This window comes from Ambystoma mexicanum, chromosome 1p (genome assembly GCF_040938575.1).
Source record: "Ambystoma mexicanum isolate Mex_15411 chromosome 1p, UKY_AmexF1_1, whole genome shotgun sequence".
NCBI classification, from domain to species: domain Eukaryota; kingdom Metazoa; phylum Chordata; class Amphibia; order Caudata; family Ambystomatidae; genus Ambystoma; species Ambystoma mexicanum.
This window is the reverse complement of record NC_090921.1, coordinates 1047358694-1047374873: the sequence shown is the minus strand read 5'-3', so window position 1 is coordinate 1047374873 and position 16180 is coordinate 1047358694. Positions and strand designations below refer to the sequence as shown.

The window sequence follows — 16180 nt, the reverse complement described above, 5'->3', positions numbered from 1 at the left end:
CAAGATACCCATTCGGCTACTGCCCTAGCAAATCCGATCCTGGAAAAAGTATGGTTGGATATTTACACCAATAGATTTGCCGTTAAACCATCTCAGGTGGATGATGACCTCGTAGTCAGTACACGAAATTGTCCCACTCCTAAATGGGAGCCTTCCATTGAGATAGATACTGTCCTGACCTTAATGAGAGAATGCAAAAGATCTAGAGCGCCTGGCCTTAATGGGCTAACAAACAACACCTTTATGTCTGACCCAAACCTATGGGCCAAACTTCTGTGTTATGAGTTTAGAGACATATTACAATTTGGTGTTTGCCCAGACTCATGGTCATTAGCAAATGTCATACCGATCTTTAAATGCGGCAGTAGGTCCGATCCAAAAAAAAAATGATCGCCCTATTGCCTTGATTGACGCAGATTGTAAAATCTTCTCTGCCCTCCTTCTTTCACATCTTAAGGAATGGGAAAAAAACTGCCACCCCTTGAGCCCTTTCCAGACTGGCTTCCGCAAATCTCATTCTACTAACATCAATGGAATTGTGGTCAAATGCATCCAGAATGCTGCCTGAAGTAGGGACAGGGGTCCTATTTTTATGGCCTCGGTGGACCTCTCGACACCCTTTGATTGCGTTGATCGCAACAAGCTATGGCGCAAGCTAGCGTTCTGGGGTCTGCCGAGGGGCCTATTGAGTCTGTTGGAGGGGATCTACAACAATTCTGGCATTAGAATACACTTAAATCAAAAGGGAGACATGTCATCTATTGTCCGCACTCATTGTGGGGTTAGACAGGGATGTGTCTTAGCTCTGTGGGTGTTCAATCAGTACGTCTCTGATGCAGCTGAACATCTTGACAAGTGTAAAGACCGGAGGGGGGGTCTGCACTTCCGCTTCTATGGTAGAGGGGAGGCACAGAGACCCCTGCCAAGGTTCTCTATTACGGTAGCAATGGACGAGCAATCAAGGCCTAGCTTCTCAGGAGGGGATGGGAGCTGGTTCTTAAGTACAGTGTAGTCCCTGAGCACCCACGAAGGAATGTCCACACACTGTATCGGTTAAAACACAGTCTTTATATAATTAATATTTAAGGTCATATACACAATCACGATAACCCACTTTGTACTCCGAAAATCAACAATGGTAAATATGTACAATTCTAAAGTGGTACGACTAACGTTATTAGATCTTATTCAAGTGCATACGGTCAGAATGACACACAGATCAAAATAAAGAGGAAACCAGCGGTAGACAGAGGAAGGAAAGCAGGATGGTTGAGCAATAGGCAGAATACTGGTAACTACCGTTAAACACAGCTCTGTGTGGAGATCCCCCCCACCTGGGCAACCTGTAGAAGAAAGATACAAGCCCAGTCCATATATTGTTTACCCTTAGACTTCCCAATAGTTCTGCAGCCCCAAAGCACCTTAGTGTTGTAGCGTTCCGCGTCGGGGAAATCGACAACCCTTCTTGAGTGTCCTCCCTTTCAGGCAGGAGTCACGGGTCGTCGAACGTCCGACGGAGAACAGGTCTAGCTACGACGGTGAAGTGGCCGCAACATTCCTAGTGGTGCTCGTTGACGGGGAAGCGAAAAACGTCCTGCCAGGAAGAGGCGTGCGGGGCACCTCAGTGTCGATGGTTCTGGACCGCAAAGAGTTGAAGAACTGTGGCCCAGCAAGGGCGTCGAGTCGTCCGCGTCTCTGTGGTCTTTGGATGGTGGAAAACCCACCGGTGGATGCTCCTTGGCGCATCAACGGTCAGGCCTTCTCCAGCAGGATGCAGCGGCGACGATGTGAACGAGAGCGTCCTTGGATCAATGAAGTTCTTGGGCAAGGGAGCACGGCGGCTCCGGTCGGCGACGGCGGTCGACGACAGTGGCAGACAACAGTCCGGGCGCTTCTCCTTGGAGTTCCGCAGCAATCCCCGTATCGGGTCGGCAGCCTGTCTTAGGTCTGTCGACCAGGGAGCATAGGCAAAGATCAGCTGTGCACGATGGTCCCTCATAGCTCGGGAAGAGGGCGCCTTACCAGGTCCATTCTGGGTCAGTTCTTGAAGCACAGCAGCTTTCAGATTGCGAAGGAGAGAAACAGCAATTCATCTCGTCCAGCAGGGCTCAAGGTTAAGCTTCACTCCAGTTACTCGTCGTAGTGGACTTCAGCTTCTGAACACGATTCCTAGCAGTGAGAGGTCCCCAGATATACTGTTGATCTCCCATTCAATCCGCTGGGTCGCACTCAAGCATCCAATCACGACTACGGGCATTCATGCAGGCAGGCAGCCAATCAGGCACACAAGGTATTCAGGCCATTCACTTCTCTCCAGACACTCACAACAGGTTATGTGTATCTGGACAAGTACCGAGCCATTCAACACTCCAAGCTGCATTCATACTGGTTTCGGGCAGGGCTGTCTCAACCATTGTGTCAAACACCAGATACTAGACAGTCACAACATAGAATGTATATTCGTCACACACTCCATTCACCCAGGTCCCACCCACAGGCGTGCCCACAACATACGGTCGTTGAGAAGGCTCCAGCCAGTCTAGTCGGCACTTCCCCACACTGCCATATACAGAACTTCCATCCAACAGCCAGTCAGGGGGTGGGGACAGAGGCAGGGCTTCCCGGGACTTCGGGAAGATCAGGGTAACAGGTGATGGAAAGCAAGAGGCCATGGGGGCCATTTTGTCTCCATCAGGAATCTACCGATTCCAATGACAGGGCCTGGGCATCCCAAAATGGAGGATGCTCAGGGCACCAGTCATTTCAGCACGGAGCGGCCACCAGCCCGTACCCTGCTCTGTGGGTCACACACAGGTGCCCAAAAACATACACTAGGGGCACACGGTTGTACCACTACCCATGGGTGCCATAAGGGTATCCCACGGGTCTGTTCACCAAACCAAAAGGAGAGAGAGCTGCACCGCCAGGAGTCCCACATGAATTCCTGCACGGAAAACACGACAGAACACACGATAAAAAGCAATAAAGGACAAGGATACGGAGGCCCTGTCCCTCCAATGCATTTCCAGCATCACAACAAGGAGGGCCTATTAGCTCCAAGAATGGGATCTACCAAGATCATATGGCTGGCGTATGCGGATGACTTCCTGCTGTTGGACTCAACCAAGGTGGGGCTCCAGCGCCTTTTGGACATTTTTGCCAACTATGCCAAGACCAACGGCCTGATTATTAATCCCTCCAAGACTAGAACCCTTGCACGATCTAAAAGACCTCACACAAGAAATTAAGCTATTCTTGGAACCTGGAGGGGGTTAGGGTGACCACCTCCAATTGCCTTACCTACTTGGGATACTATGTTGGTGCATGCAGGGGCTCGAGTGGGCAGCTTGATGTGCTCCTTAACAAAGCTAAGGCACTGGAAAATGTGATCTTGAAAATCGACCACAAGTATGGTCGATTCTCTATAAAACCAGCCCTTCTCTTCTTTCAAGGGAAAATAGACCCCAAATTGACATACGGCTTTCAACTATGTACGGAGCTTACTGCCTCTAAACTTGATGCCATTGAAGGTGCAATTTGGAGATGGGTCCTCTGCCTACCGAATGTGGTCCCTTTGACCGCAATTCGTTAGGACTTAGGATATGTCTCTTTAAAGTCCCGTGTGCACTGGAGAATGCTTACGCTTTACGCGAAACTTAAGGTCCCACTACTTAACACTCCATACAAACTCGTTGGAATGAATACTGAGTACTCAGGTTTCTTGATTAAATTCTGTAATGCGTGCGAAAACATTCTTCAAAATGTTGATTCCGATCTAGAACAGCTAACCACCAATCCAATGAAAACTAAAAAAAAACTGTTAGATTATGATTGGTGTCTTACTGTTGATCGCTTCCATTCATATAATTCTATGAATCATCTATCACAAGAACACAAGAAAAGAGGTTCTCTCTCCCAGACTTTCACTATTTTCCCAAATAGAATTTGTCGATCTTCCCTGTTAAGATTACGCTGGAATATCCTTCCTACTTTAGATGTTAAGCTGAGAAGAAATCAAATCAAGGTGGAGGATAGCCTATGCAGATTCTGCCAGTCAGTACCTGAAACGGCCAAACATCTTATTCTATACTGTACGCAACTTAATACTCTGAAACTCCTGTCTGAGCCCATTGAAGGATTTGTACTTGGGGCTACCTGTTGATTTGGTATGGCAACGCTGTCCATGTATTCAAAACATGCGAGAGGGCTTGACATTATCTGGATTCATCCGCAATCTTCACTTGGATTGCCCTAGATAAATTGAATGGCCACAAACATTTACATGCCATCTTTGTCATCTGCTGTCTGACCTGTGTGCCGCGACTCTTCTTTTTCTTCTACTTTCCCTTTTTTCTACCTTTTCTTCTTCTTTATTATGAGTATAGCCATTGCAATGTTTACCCTGAAAGGGCTTTCGCATCTGATTTCTTTTGGGCTTGTATTTCTCTTTGGCTTTTTTCTTCTCTCTCTCCTTTTTATCCTTCTGTCCTTTTTTGTTTTCTTTTTAAAAGTAACTGTTTTTAATATATGATTGCTATATGGCCGATACTCTTGTTCTACTGATTTTGTTTTGCTGTACATTTTTCATATTATTCTGTCGTACTGTAAACTTTTTACTTTTGTAAAGGTTTAAATCTCTCTCTCCTTTTTATCCTTCTGTCCTTTTTTGTTTTCTTTTTAAAAGTAACTGTTTTTAATATATGATTGTTATATGGCCGATACTCTTGTTCTACTGATTTTGTTTTACTGTACATTTTTCATATTATTCTGTCGTACTGTAAACTTTTTACTTTTGTAAAGGTTTAATAAAACCATATGCAATAAAAAAAAGATTCCTTTATTAGTTTAAACAAACTCACATTAAGTTGGCCCAGAAGTCTAGTTCATGAGAGGGTTGTGGTTACTGCACAAGTACCCCTCTGCCCCCACCCCTTGGCCTGTAAATTCTTGTCCAGTCTAATTAACCAATAATTCCCTCGTTGGAAGCGTTCCACTTAAGCAAGCAAGCAAGCAATCCCTGTTTGAATAAACAATGCTCTCCCTTGGTGGCGACGTTCCAGATTAGCAGCCAAGACCTGCTTGAATAAACAATACTCTCCCTCGGTGGCGGCATTCTGCACTAGCAGACGAGCCCTGCGTGAGTAAACAATCAATCTCCCTCGGTGGCAGCCTTCCGCTAAAGCAGGTAAGCCATGCTTGAATAAACAATACTCTTCCTCGGTGTTGACTTTTCACATTACTCGTCTTCATCACCCTCTGAGGGTGAGCCGCACCATCCTCTGCCTCCTGAGCCAAGGCCTCACCAGGTCCTCTTGGCTTTAGTAATCCCAAATGAATGCTTCTTCAGCAGTGTCCTGCCCACCCTCCTTCTACGTCTCCATCTGCCTTGCTGCACATTCCCCAGAGCAAGCCAGAGAGAGAAAAAACACACTTTTTAGCTTCTCGCACCTGGCCCTCCACCTCGCTACGCTTCTCTCGAACTCCTGCATTGCGGACACACCGTCTCCTCGCCCGACCAGCAAACCCTGCAGCCTTTCTACTCCTGTGCTCCCTTTGTCCTGCTTTAATGTAGCCGTCTGCAGTCCTGCCCCATTTCCACGCTGGAGCCCCTTTTATGGAACCCATCCTCAGTGAACACCTCACAGGCCCCTACACTGTTAGGACTGGCAAAGTTAATCCCCCAAATACTCCAGACCTAAACAGTGCAGTGTTTTCTAAGTAGAGCAATCTGTGATGAAATGTTTGTAACACAGCATACAACCAAAAAAGTGATGGGTGGAAGGTTTTCAAATAATCTAAACCACTGGCACTGCTCTGGGCAACCTTCCACACCACTGTTTTTTAGCCCGTATGCACGATTGCAAAAGGAGTCCAGCCATATGCAAATCAGTCAGGTACTGCCACCAATGGGAGCAGCCCAGCCCAAATTGCTATGCCAGATCCCCTGTGCACGGCAACACAAGCACCCCCGGGAAGTCTGGCCATAACCTCTCTCACATAGGGAGACAAGCTATAACCAAAAAAGTGATGGGTGGAAGATTTTGAATTAATCTGAACCACTGGCACTGCTCTGGGCAACCTTCCACACCACTGTTTTTTAGCCCGTATGCACGATTGCAAAAGGAGTCCAGCCATATGCAAATCAGTCAGGTACTGCCACCAATGGGAGCAGCCCAGCCCTAACTGCTTGGCCAGGTCTCCTCTGCACGGAAACACAAGCAACCCCAGGCATGTTTCGGCCTTGTTGGGCCTCATCAGTGCGTTGAAGCTTGGTTCCCTATGGTGCATCGAGCAAGGGACCCACATCTGGGCATACCTTCTCTCACAGAGCACTGTCAGAGGTTATGATTAATTCCAAACCTTCCAGCCATCACCTCTTTTGCTTTGCATAAGTCACCCGAGTGGGACGGGTATGCCCAGACGTGGGTCCCGAGCCTGCTGGGCCTGGAGACCCAAGCTACTGCTCACTGACACCCAATGAGGCCGAAACATGTCTGTGGATGCTTGTGGTCTCGTGCAGAAGGGGTGTGAACTAGCAGTTCGGGCTGGACTGCCCTTTTGGGGTGTGACAAAGCCTGTTTTGCATATGGTCTTTCCCGTTCTGTAATGGCTTGGCAGGCTGAAGAACAATGGTCTGGAGGGTTGCCCAGAGCAATGTCAGATGTTAGGATTAATTCCATATCTTCCAGTTGTAAAGGTATGCCAGAGGAGTGGGGTTTGCACTACACAGTCACCGCTCAGCAGAGTACCCAGGGACCAATGATATGCACGATTGCAAAAGGGGTCCAGCCATATGCAAATCAGTCAGGTACTGCCACCAATGGGAGCAGCCCAGCCCTAACTGCTTGGCCAGGTCTCCTCTGCACGGAAACACAAGCAACCCCAGGCATGTTTCGGCCTTGTTGGGCCTCATCCGTGCGTTGAAGCTTGGTTCCCTATGGTGCATCGAGCAAGGGACCCACATCTGGGCATACCTTCTCTCACAGAGCACTGTCAGAGGTTATGATTAATTCCAAACCTTCCAGCCATCACCTCTTTTGTTTTGCATAAGTCACCTGAGTGGGACGGGTATGCCCAGACGTGGGTCCCGAGCCTGCTGGGCCTAGAGACCCAAGCTACTTCTCACTGATGACACCCAATGAGGCCGAAACATGTCTATGGATGCTTGTGGTCTCGTGCAGAAGGGGTGTGAACTAGCAGTTCGGGCTGGACTGCCCTTTTGGGGTGGGACAAAGCCTGATTTGCATATGGTCTTTCCCGTTCTGTAATGGCTTGGCAGGCTGAAGAACAATGGTCTGGAGGGTTGCCCAGAGCAATGTCAGATGTTAGGATTAATTCCATATCTTCCAGTTGTAAAGGTATGCCAGAGGAGTGGGGTTTGCACTACACAGTCACCGCTCAGCAGAGTACCCAGGGCCCAATGAACCCTCCCTCGGCAATGACGGAGGTCTCAGCCAAGAGCAAGTTAGAACTGTCCTTTATTTTCCAAAAAGACAGGGATCATACACGAAAAACAAAATTATCCAGCAATCAGAACTCCTGAGCACGGGTCACAAGCTTTTATTGTATTGTGACATCACAATCTCTGACCCTTCCCCTAAAAACCTAAGCACCCATTACATTGGTTAGCTCAGGTGCTATCACCTAGAGGTGTCCCTATATGAGTGATCCTTGTGAGGTGGGTTTGCCTGAGACTTCCCCAAAAGAAATCTATTGCATTGTTGTACGGTTGCAGGGTGGTCATTGGCCCTTGCCACATTACACACCACCCCAAGATTTGTGCTTCTTGATTGGCTGCAGCAGGCCCCTGCCCCCCCACAAGGTCCCCCCCCCCTGTCCTGGGACCCTGCTCTGTTCACAGCGCTCAGTGTACCTTCTCAAGGTAATGAGAAAGAAGATTGTGTGTCCCAATTGTTGCACTGGTATAGCCACCTAGCCTGGCAGAGTGCCTGCAGGTTGCAATGTTCATTGTGCAACACATGTAACAATTCCGTCTGTCTTCGCTGGGAACCATTTCTCTTCCCACTATGGGTAAAGGGCTATTGTTTGGCTTGCTTAGTCACGTAGGTGAGGACCGCAAAACGGAGCTTTTCGTTCTGCAATAAGTGAGGATTTATTCTATTATTTTACAGGTGGCTTCCTGTCCCGGGAGCCAGGAATGATCCACTCACCCTTGTCCTTGGCTGCGAGCACTGGCCCCTTGCTTCGTGCAGCAGAATCTGCACCTCTTTGTTCCTTATTCTGAGGCCTGTGGCTTCATGTGAATTCACAACAGTCATTCTATGGTTTTCCTACATATATTTATTGTGGTATTCTCCTTCGGGGTTAGTAATATTTGGCTCTTCCAGGTTCCTTATACGTCCCCTAAGTTGTATATGGTTAGTTGCAATAAGCGGTTGCAAGCTTGCTTTGTTTGACTGTTGCTTTCTTGCATTTCTACGTTTGGCTAGCGAAAGGAAAAAAGGCTCCTGACAGTATGTACATGTATCCGTCCTCGGTCTACAGAACTGTGTATGCATGTTCTTCGTGTGTGCACGTGCGTGTCTGTGTAACTTCGTGCAGGGATATGAGTTTGCTTCGTGACTAACGTTACTATGTCGTGGTGTCACTAATGACGTCCGCACGGCTGGATATTTATCATTAATCAACCTGGTTTAGCGATGTGGCACCTGTATCTGTAAATACATCAGCTGGATAGGGTTTGAACAGAATATCTGTTCACATACATAGGATGTACTGGCCCTCCTGAGGGCTGGCCAAACAATGACTGGCATCTCTCATTTCTCATTCTTCGGGCTTTCATGCTTATAGGGGACACGAGGGCCATTCCAGGGACCCTATCTTCACAGTCATCATTTCTTTTGTTTAGTTTTAACCACAGCATCCATTGAACAGAGGGATTCCCCTGTGGCAGCCATCAAATACGCAAAGAGCGAATTAGACAACACCCAATAAAGACGCATCACATGTCTCCAAAATTTGGAATGTGTCATGACAAGAGGTTGCCTTCTAGCTTGCAGAGTACAGTGCTCCCGAGGAACCTCACCATCCCCACAAAAGTGGCAGGTAATTCCAGAGCGACAGGCCCCAGCGCCATGGCTAGCAGCAATCGAAACTTCCCTGGAGCAGATAATGGGAGAGCCCAATAAGAGGCATACAAGCACAGGAGAAGAGGATAGCACCAGTATTGAACCTGACAGTCTGGTTAACTGCTTATGATTTACAGTTCCCTTGTGAGGAGAGTTTTTACCTGGTGTCTGAGCCCGGTAAGCAGTGCGCTAGCAATATTGTTTCAACTTTCTTTCTTAGATTTATGTAAAATCGTACCACATCAATTTCAAATTGCTTTTCATTAAGCCATCAATTGTCTTCATTAGTTAGTCACCATGCAGTATGTAGGTTAGTTTCCAATATTTTCATGAATTGCTGGTTAATTCACAAGCCACCATGCATCCATAATTCTTTCATCCCTATCATTCAATCCTTATTACCATCATCAATTGTGTCTTCATTGATTTGATTTGTCTTTCTTTTTTAGTGGTTTAGTATACACCCTTTTGTCATATTTATATTGGTGATTAAGTTCTTATTGGTACTTTCCTTTGTTGCCTTAGGTTCTTGCACGACCCATCAGTTGTATTTACAGGTTTTTTATAAGTACCACCCTTAGTACCCTTCTCTCAACACTTGTTTCTCCATGGATTTCTATCATTGGTTCCTCAGGAGAGAAGCCTACTTGCTTGTCTTGTCAGATTCTTCTGAGGGTTGTTTTTAGTGCTGAAATTCCAACATTTTGGATTCTTCTTTACCAATTAGTTGGTTCCCTACAAGGGAACCAGCTAATTGGTAAAGAAGAATTGGTAAAGAAGAATCCAAAAGATTGCAATTGCAGCACTAAAAACACCAGACCCTGTTGTTAATCTAACTCCTACCATGGCACATTATTACTACCCAGAGTATTTAGGTGAGTAGTCTGTGCAGGAGGTTTAGAGTGGCAATGATGAGGTGTAATGAGAGGATGTAACTAAGGAGATGCCTACTTAATTCCCACTAGCACCTCCACCTAAAGGTGACAATGTGGCATTTCAATGATTCATGGCCAGAAAGCACAGAAGGAATATTTTGGCCTGATAGAAAAGCTGTACAGGTAGAGCAGTTCAGCTTTGATGTTTTCGATAATGCCCAAGAAATGGAAAATTGGCCAGCAGATGAAGTATAAATCCCCTGATAACGCTCGCCTGTGTTTTATGAATCATACATTGCCAGATTTTATTGTGGCCATGGCAGTGAGACTAAATCTATTTACCCTGCTTCTGCGCTGCCAATTCCTCTGGAGAAGGAGACTGTAAGCTAGATTGCACCAGAAGCAAGGTGCTTCAGTTGTCCTCCTAGACAGTCATTATGTCTAACCTGGCTGCAATCCTGGCCCAATCTGGCAGAGACATTTGGAAGATTGATGCCTTGTTTGAGCCTCTGTCTGAAAGGAAATAGGAATCGCATGGTCTAGGTTCAGACATTTGACAATATAATGGGACATTGTTGTAGTATGCTGCTGTAAGCTTCTGTTCTAAGAGCAGCTAAGTGGCAGTCATAGTTGAAGCTGATTTGGTTTTGGTAGCGTTCATTGTCTGTGTGAATGTGTTTTGCCTCTGGCATGACAGCACCTCATGACATATCTTCTCTGGAACCCTGAGAAGGACTTGTGAAGGCTGGTTGCCTGGGACATCTCTATCGCCTCCCACAGTAGTGATCGCAGGTTCACTCACAATAAACTTACCAGCTCTCATCCGAAGTCTCTAGCTGTCTGTTTTAGAGTTGCAGTTCAGGCCAAGATTACGAATTTACCATTTGATGGTGTTCAGCTGTTTAGTAAGAGTAAGAGCAATGATGATGCGCAGACGGCAATCAAGGTAGAGGCATAAAGGGCAGTCGAAGGCCTTACCATTTAGGCACCGTTGCATAACATGTCACTCTCCCTACACACACACACATACGTGCGTGTGCACATACACACACCCCAACTCGTTTTTTAGGTATACTCTTCTGCAGTTGATCTGGGAACGTGCGGGTCTCAAGGGAAGAGGAAAACAACCCTTGCCACCCCTGCTCCAATCCGCCATTAGAAAAGTGGCTGCTGCATTTCATCTAGGAGTTACTAAGCGCCACCTTCAGGAGAACAAATATGGTCATTTTCTGCTCTGCTGAACAAAGCAAGCTAATAATTAAGGCAGGTCTGATCATTTGCAAGCAACAATGTTGTCCAGAATGTGTAATTATTTGTATAATTTAGTGTAGTCTATAGCATTAGCATGCTGTGTTAGCATTTGCTTCCTAGATCAACTGTAAACAGATATTATATCACCAAAGCGAACGAGTAATCCAAGATATTAGCACAAATGGTGGAATTGGAACCAAAAAGACTTTACCTAGGTGTGTAAGAAATGGAGGAAAGTAGAAGAGGAGTTTGTAAGAATGTCAGCTATCGCCCCAAAGAGGAATATAGCTGTTTTGTAGTAGTAGCAAAGGAGACTTGACCTGTGATGTCAAAATGGTGGGAGGGGATAGATACGTTCATGAGAATGCACAGAACAATTTAATAACTGAGATGTTGCCTAAAGAAATCTGACAAACACTGGGTCCCAGTGTGCAATGTAATCTGTTGGACTTGTGGAATGTACGCCGCTTTATTCATTTTCCCCTCTTCTTATTGTTTGAGCTATCGGGACAGCATCTTGACTTACCCAGACAACAGGACAATACTGTCTCTCTCAAATCCAGGGAGCGCTTCTGTGATATTAAAAAATTTACTCTGCTATGTGATGAAGGCCCATATTGGAAGCTGGGTGATACGACCGGGGTCACCTTGGGGGTCAAGAACCACCACCTGCTCAGTGATGCATGCCTCGGAGGAAGTACACAGAGTATCCCACAGGTCCCCCTGTTCACCACTAGCCTTGGATTAAAAGATTCCTCCAAGATGTGTAAGGTCACCAGGTGTGCTAGATTCATCGGGACTAAGGCATCCAAATGGCATGATTTCACAGGGTGTACAAGGCACAGGTCACTGTCTACATTTTTCGGACTAGTCAAGGAAATATGGACTGCACTCATGATATGTTTTTCAGACTGGCCCGCTAATCAGAGGATGATGTCCATATTTAGCAGTCTGATCTGACACATAGAATCATTTCCATCTGGCATAGGTAAGAGGTGGACTGCTCCAACAATGTTGTCGTTTATATTATGAGGGGTATCATTGGGGATGCTATTAGTGTATGCAATGCCATGTATAGCATTTTTAGGGATGTCATCAGTATTGCCATTACACTATAAAGCTTTTAGTGTCACAAGATCTCACGAGTATTCTGAATATGGCTGCATATGGAAAAGGGTAAAATCTTATGGGAACCAACTTTATCATTTACTTCAGTTTTTGGTTTTAATTGAACAAACCTAATGTTACTTTACAACAATTTTCATTACATTTCCATTTCTCTTTATAATTAATGTTTTTCGTTGCTGCAGTGGTCCGATTTGTCAGACAGTTCTGCCAAACACTGTGCATTGTTTTCCTTCTCGTCTCGTCTTTGGCATATGCTCACCCTGGTTCTCATTCCTCTTTGGCTTTTAGGTCAAGCAGATGCAACTTGGAGACAAGATGGACCTGGCCTCCTACCTCCTAAAGCCCATCCAGCGCATGAGCAAGTATGCCCTGCTGCTGAAGGACCTAATCAAGGAGTGTGACGAGGCTCAGGAGCAGGAGCTCTGCTACCTGCGGGCCGCTCAGGAGATGGTCAAGTTTCAGTTGCGCCATGGGAACGACCTCCTTGCCATGGACGCCATTCGGGACTGTGATGTGAGTAGAGTGGTGGTTGCAGAGGCTTTTGAAAGGGAATTAACATAATCCCTGAACAAAGCCTTTGTGGGACACCCTCCCTTTCTGGTTTGGTATATTGAATGTGGGTAGCATCACTTTCATGAATTGAGCTTTAAGATCTATGTGTATTTGAAGTGATATATTAGAGAGGTATATGTTTTAGGGTGTTTTAAGGTTTAACTCATGAACTGAGAATAATGTTATTACTTTTAATATGCAGATATGCATTGTTTTAAAAAAATATCTATCTTCATTTATATGTTTTGGTTAAAAATGTGATTGTTTGTGAAAAGTCGCAATGTTCGGCTGTAACAGAAATAAAAATAAAGTATATTGAATGATTATTACACTGGCTGTAAAGAGATGTTTTTGAGGACAAAGTGCGGTATCAAAAGGCATTGAAATGCATAGTATAATTGTTGTAAATCATTACTGTGTGCATTCCTTACTCAAAAGTAAAGTCTTCAAAATTGGGGAGTTAAAGGATTTCCAAGGATCTCAAAATTGTTGGTGAAGAATATTAACATGTCAATGCTTAGAGTTGTGGTCTGTTGGTAAAGGTTGTTGGGTTGTCAATGGGAAAAGATGTGATCCTTTCTACTAGCATATTCTATGTCAAAGGTTGTCATTTGTGGAACATGGTGTGGTTTATGGAAGGTGTGATCTAATGTGAGGAGATGTGGTCTATGCATTCATTTGGCATGGTCAAAAGACAATGGGCCTCATTCCGAGTGTGGCGGTCTGGAATCAAGTGTGCCGGTAAGTTCACCATCTGTCTTTACTGCCTCAGCGTCTGGCATGACGCACAGAATTGCAGGTTGTGCCAGTTGATGCACTCCAAGGCGCTTTGTGGATGGGAAGCAAAACTGTTCACCTTCCTCCACAAGTAGAAAGGTGACAAACGGACTAGTTTGAGGTCGCCCGTGACCTGAACTTTACACTGAAGTCCATCCACGGTCTGCAAGGACAAGCAGAAAAGGAAGCACTGCATGTGGTCTCGTTCACCCAGCGGATCTTCTAAACATCATACTTCTTCCTCTTTGAAAATAAATAGCCATAAACCCATACACTCATAGGAAAACTAGGCACTTCAGGTACCTTTCCCTACCAAATTCTCTACTCCAGAGGAATGGGAGTCCTTCCAGTTTAAGGTGCTCCACATCTTTGCCAAGAACACAGCTCCAGCAGCTTCAGGCAATGGCAGCTTTGACTTTGGCCCTGCTGCTGACATCTGAGTCCGACACACTTGGATGAGCCAGCAGAGACACTGCAAAGTCACGCGACTGTATGCCCTTGGCCACGTTGATGACAGACAAAATATGGTCTCGAGGTTGCACGCTCTTGTCTTCGGACATTGGACCTCCACATTACCCTCCACAGCGCCACTGACACCAACGGACACCAGTGGTTACTGAGTTTCCCGGAAGTATGCTCTGCTCCCTAGGGATACATTCATGTCCGGAATGGAGGACATTAATGATGAAGATGGGAATCCCATTCTCTTCAAATTGGAACCCCTATGCCCCAGGGAAATTAGGGACTTCCCAGAGGAATTCTATGGAGAGGAAGGTGATTTGGTGGATCTTGCTACTGATCTTTAGGGCGCAAGTGCTAGGGTCACCTCACAGAACTCAATATGCTCCCTGCTCCTACTCTGTTAAGCCTCAGGTGGCGTTTCCACGCCGGATACCCCAGGTGGTTGACACCTTGGTATTACAGACAACCTCTCAACCCTAGGTGCAGCATGAACTAACAGACATTATGAACGACGGTCCGAAAAAAGAGACCCTACTACCTACAACCAGGCAGTAGACGCACCTGTCCTTGAACTGTGGTCCAAGCTGTCCTTAGTTCTAACGTTTGACCAAAAAGCACAGGCCAGCCATTTCTGACCCGCTGTTCCTGTCCGCCCATGAATCGCCTGAAAGCTTTGTTGTCCAGGCCACCATGCGAACCTGGAAACAGCATCTTTCCACTCTTTATCCCCGGATAAGGAGAGCAGGAGGCTGGGTGCATGAGGAAAAGGGTATTTGGCTCAGAAAGCCTTAGCCTGAAATCTATCAAGACCTCCTATGCTGTAGCCACATTTTCATTTGCACTTTGAGTTATTTCAGAGGTGCAAGAACACATCCCTGCAGGTGACACAAAGGACGGTTTGATGCCTTGGTGAAAGTTGTCAAGGTGACTTCCAGCCAGATCGTCTAATCGGGCCTGGACACTGCCGACTGCGTGGCCAGAACTATGGCCACCGAGACAGTGCTGCAGAGGTAGACTTGGCTATGAACATTAGGTTGTGGCCCGGATGTCCACGTAAAACCTCTGGGCATGCTGTATGATGGCAGCAACCTGTTGGTATGAGTCCTATGAATTTGTCCAACAATTTCAGGCTTTGAAAGTGACTGCAAAAACTTTGGGCCTGGTGGTCCAAATGCAACAGTCTGTGGGCCTCATCATGACTTTGGCGGTAACCCTTAAATCCGGCGGTCGCGCTATTACTGCCGGATTTAAGGGTCTGCCAAATCAGGGCTTCGGCGGATTTCGCCCCAGTTCTGAGCTGGGAGGAAATCCGCCGAAAATACGCGCTATTACCGCCGGCGGGAAATCCGCCGGTGGTAAGAGCGCGAAAATTCCCCATTGAGCCCAATGGGGAATGGGGCATTCCCAAATGGGCTCAATGGGGAATGGGGATTAACATTAACGCCGAACTTGTGATCCGGCGCTATTAGCACCGGGGAGTTCGTCGGTAGGGCTAATACCGCCGGCGGTAATGCGGCCGGCGGTAACACCCAAGTCGTGATGAGGCCACTCCAACAGGCAGGAGAAGAGGTTTTCACCTTCCTTGTACACCCACAGAGGTAGAGATCAAGCTCCACCTGGCAAGCAGGTACAGTGCCGTTCCCAACAGGATTCTCTGAAGAAGCGCCCCTACGAGAGGTTTAGGTAACCTCCACTGTGCCCTCAGCAGAACCCGGGTGAAGCCCCTATGAAGGGGACTTCCATCATCCCTCCAGAATATCCCGGTTCAGCAAGGAATGGATCCTTACTATTTGCAATGCCTGGGCCATATAGGTCATTCGCCAGGGATGCAGTACCCCTTTTGCACAACCCTCCAGACCATCCACCGGCAAACCAGTTCCTGCCTCCAGCCCGCCTACTGCAGGAGGAGGTTTGTCAGCTTCTAGCGAGAGAGGCCATGGATCCAGTACTCCGCTCTGAATGAGGCACGGGTTGGTATTCAACTTATTTTCTGCTGAAGGAGGACTAGGGTCTGCGTCCCATCTCAGAACGGAGACTCTTGAACCT

General features: G+C 46.7%; 1 protein-coding gene across 3 annotated transcripts in view; it reads left to right on the top strand.

Annotated features, from left to right (window-relative positions):
* LOC138447912 (pleckstrin homology domain-containing family G member 4B-like) overlaps window positions 1-16180 on the top strand; it is a 1180303-nt gene that overhangs the window by 1046254 nt on the left and 117869 nt on the right. For all 3 annotated transcript variants that reach the window (XM_069604450.1, XM_069604440.1, XM_069604433.1), the window contains exon 17: window positions 12632-12856. In XM_069604450.1, the coding sequence (XP_069460551.1) occupies window positions 12632-12856 (225 nt within the window). The remainder of the gene's footprint in view (window positions 1-12631; window positions 12857-16180) is intronic.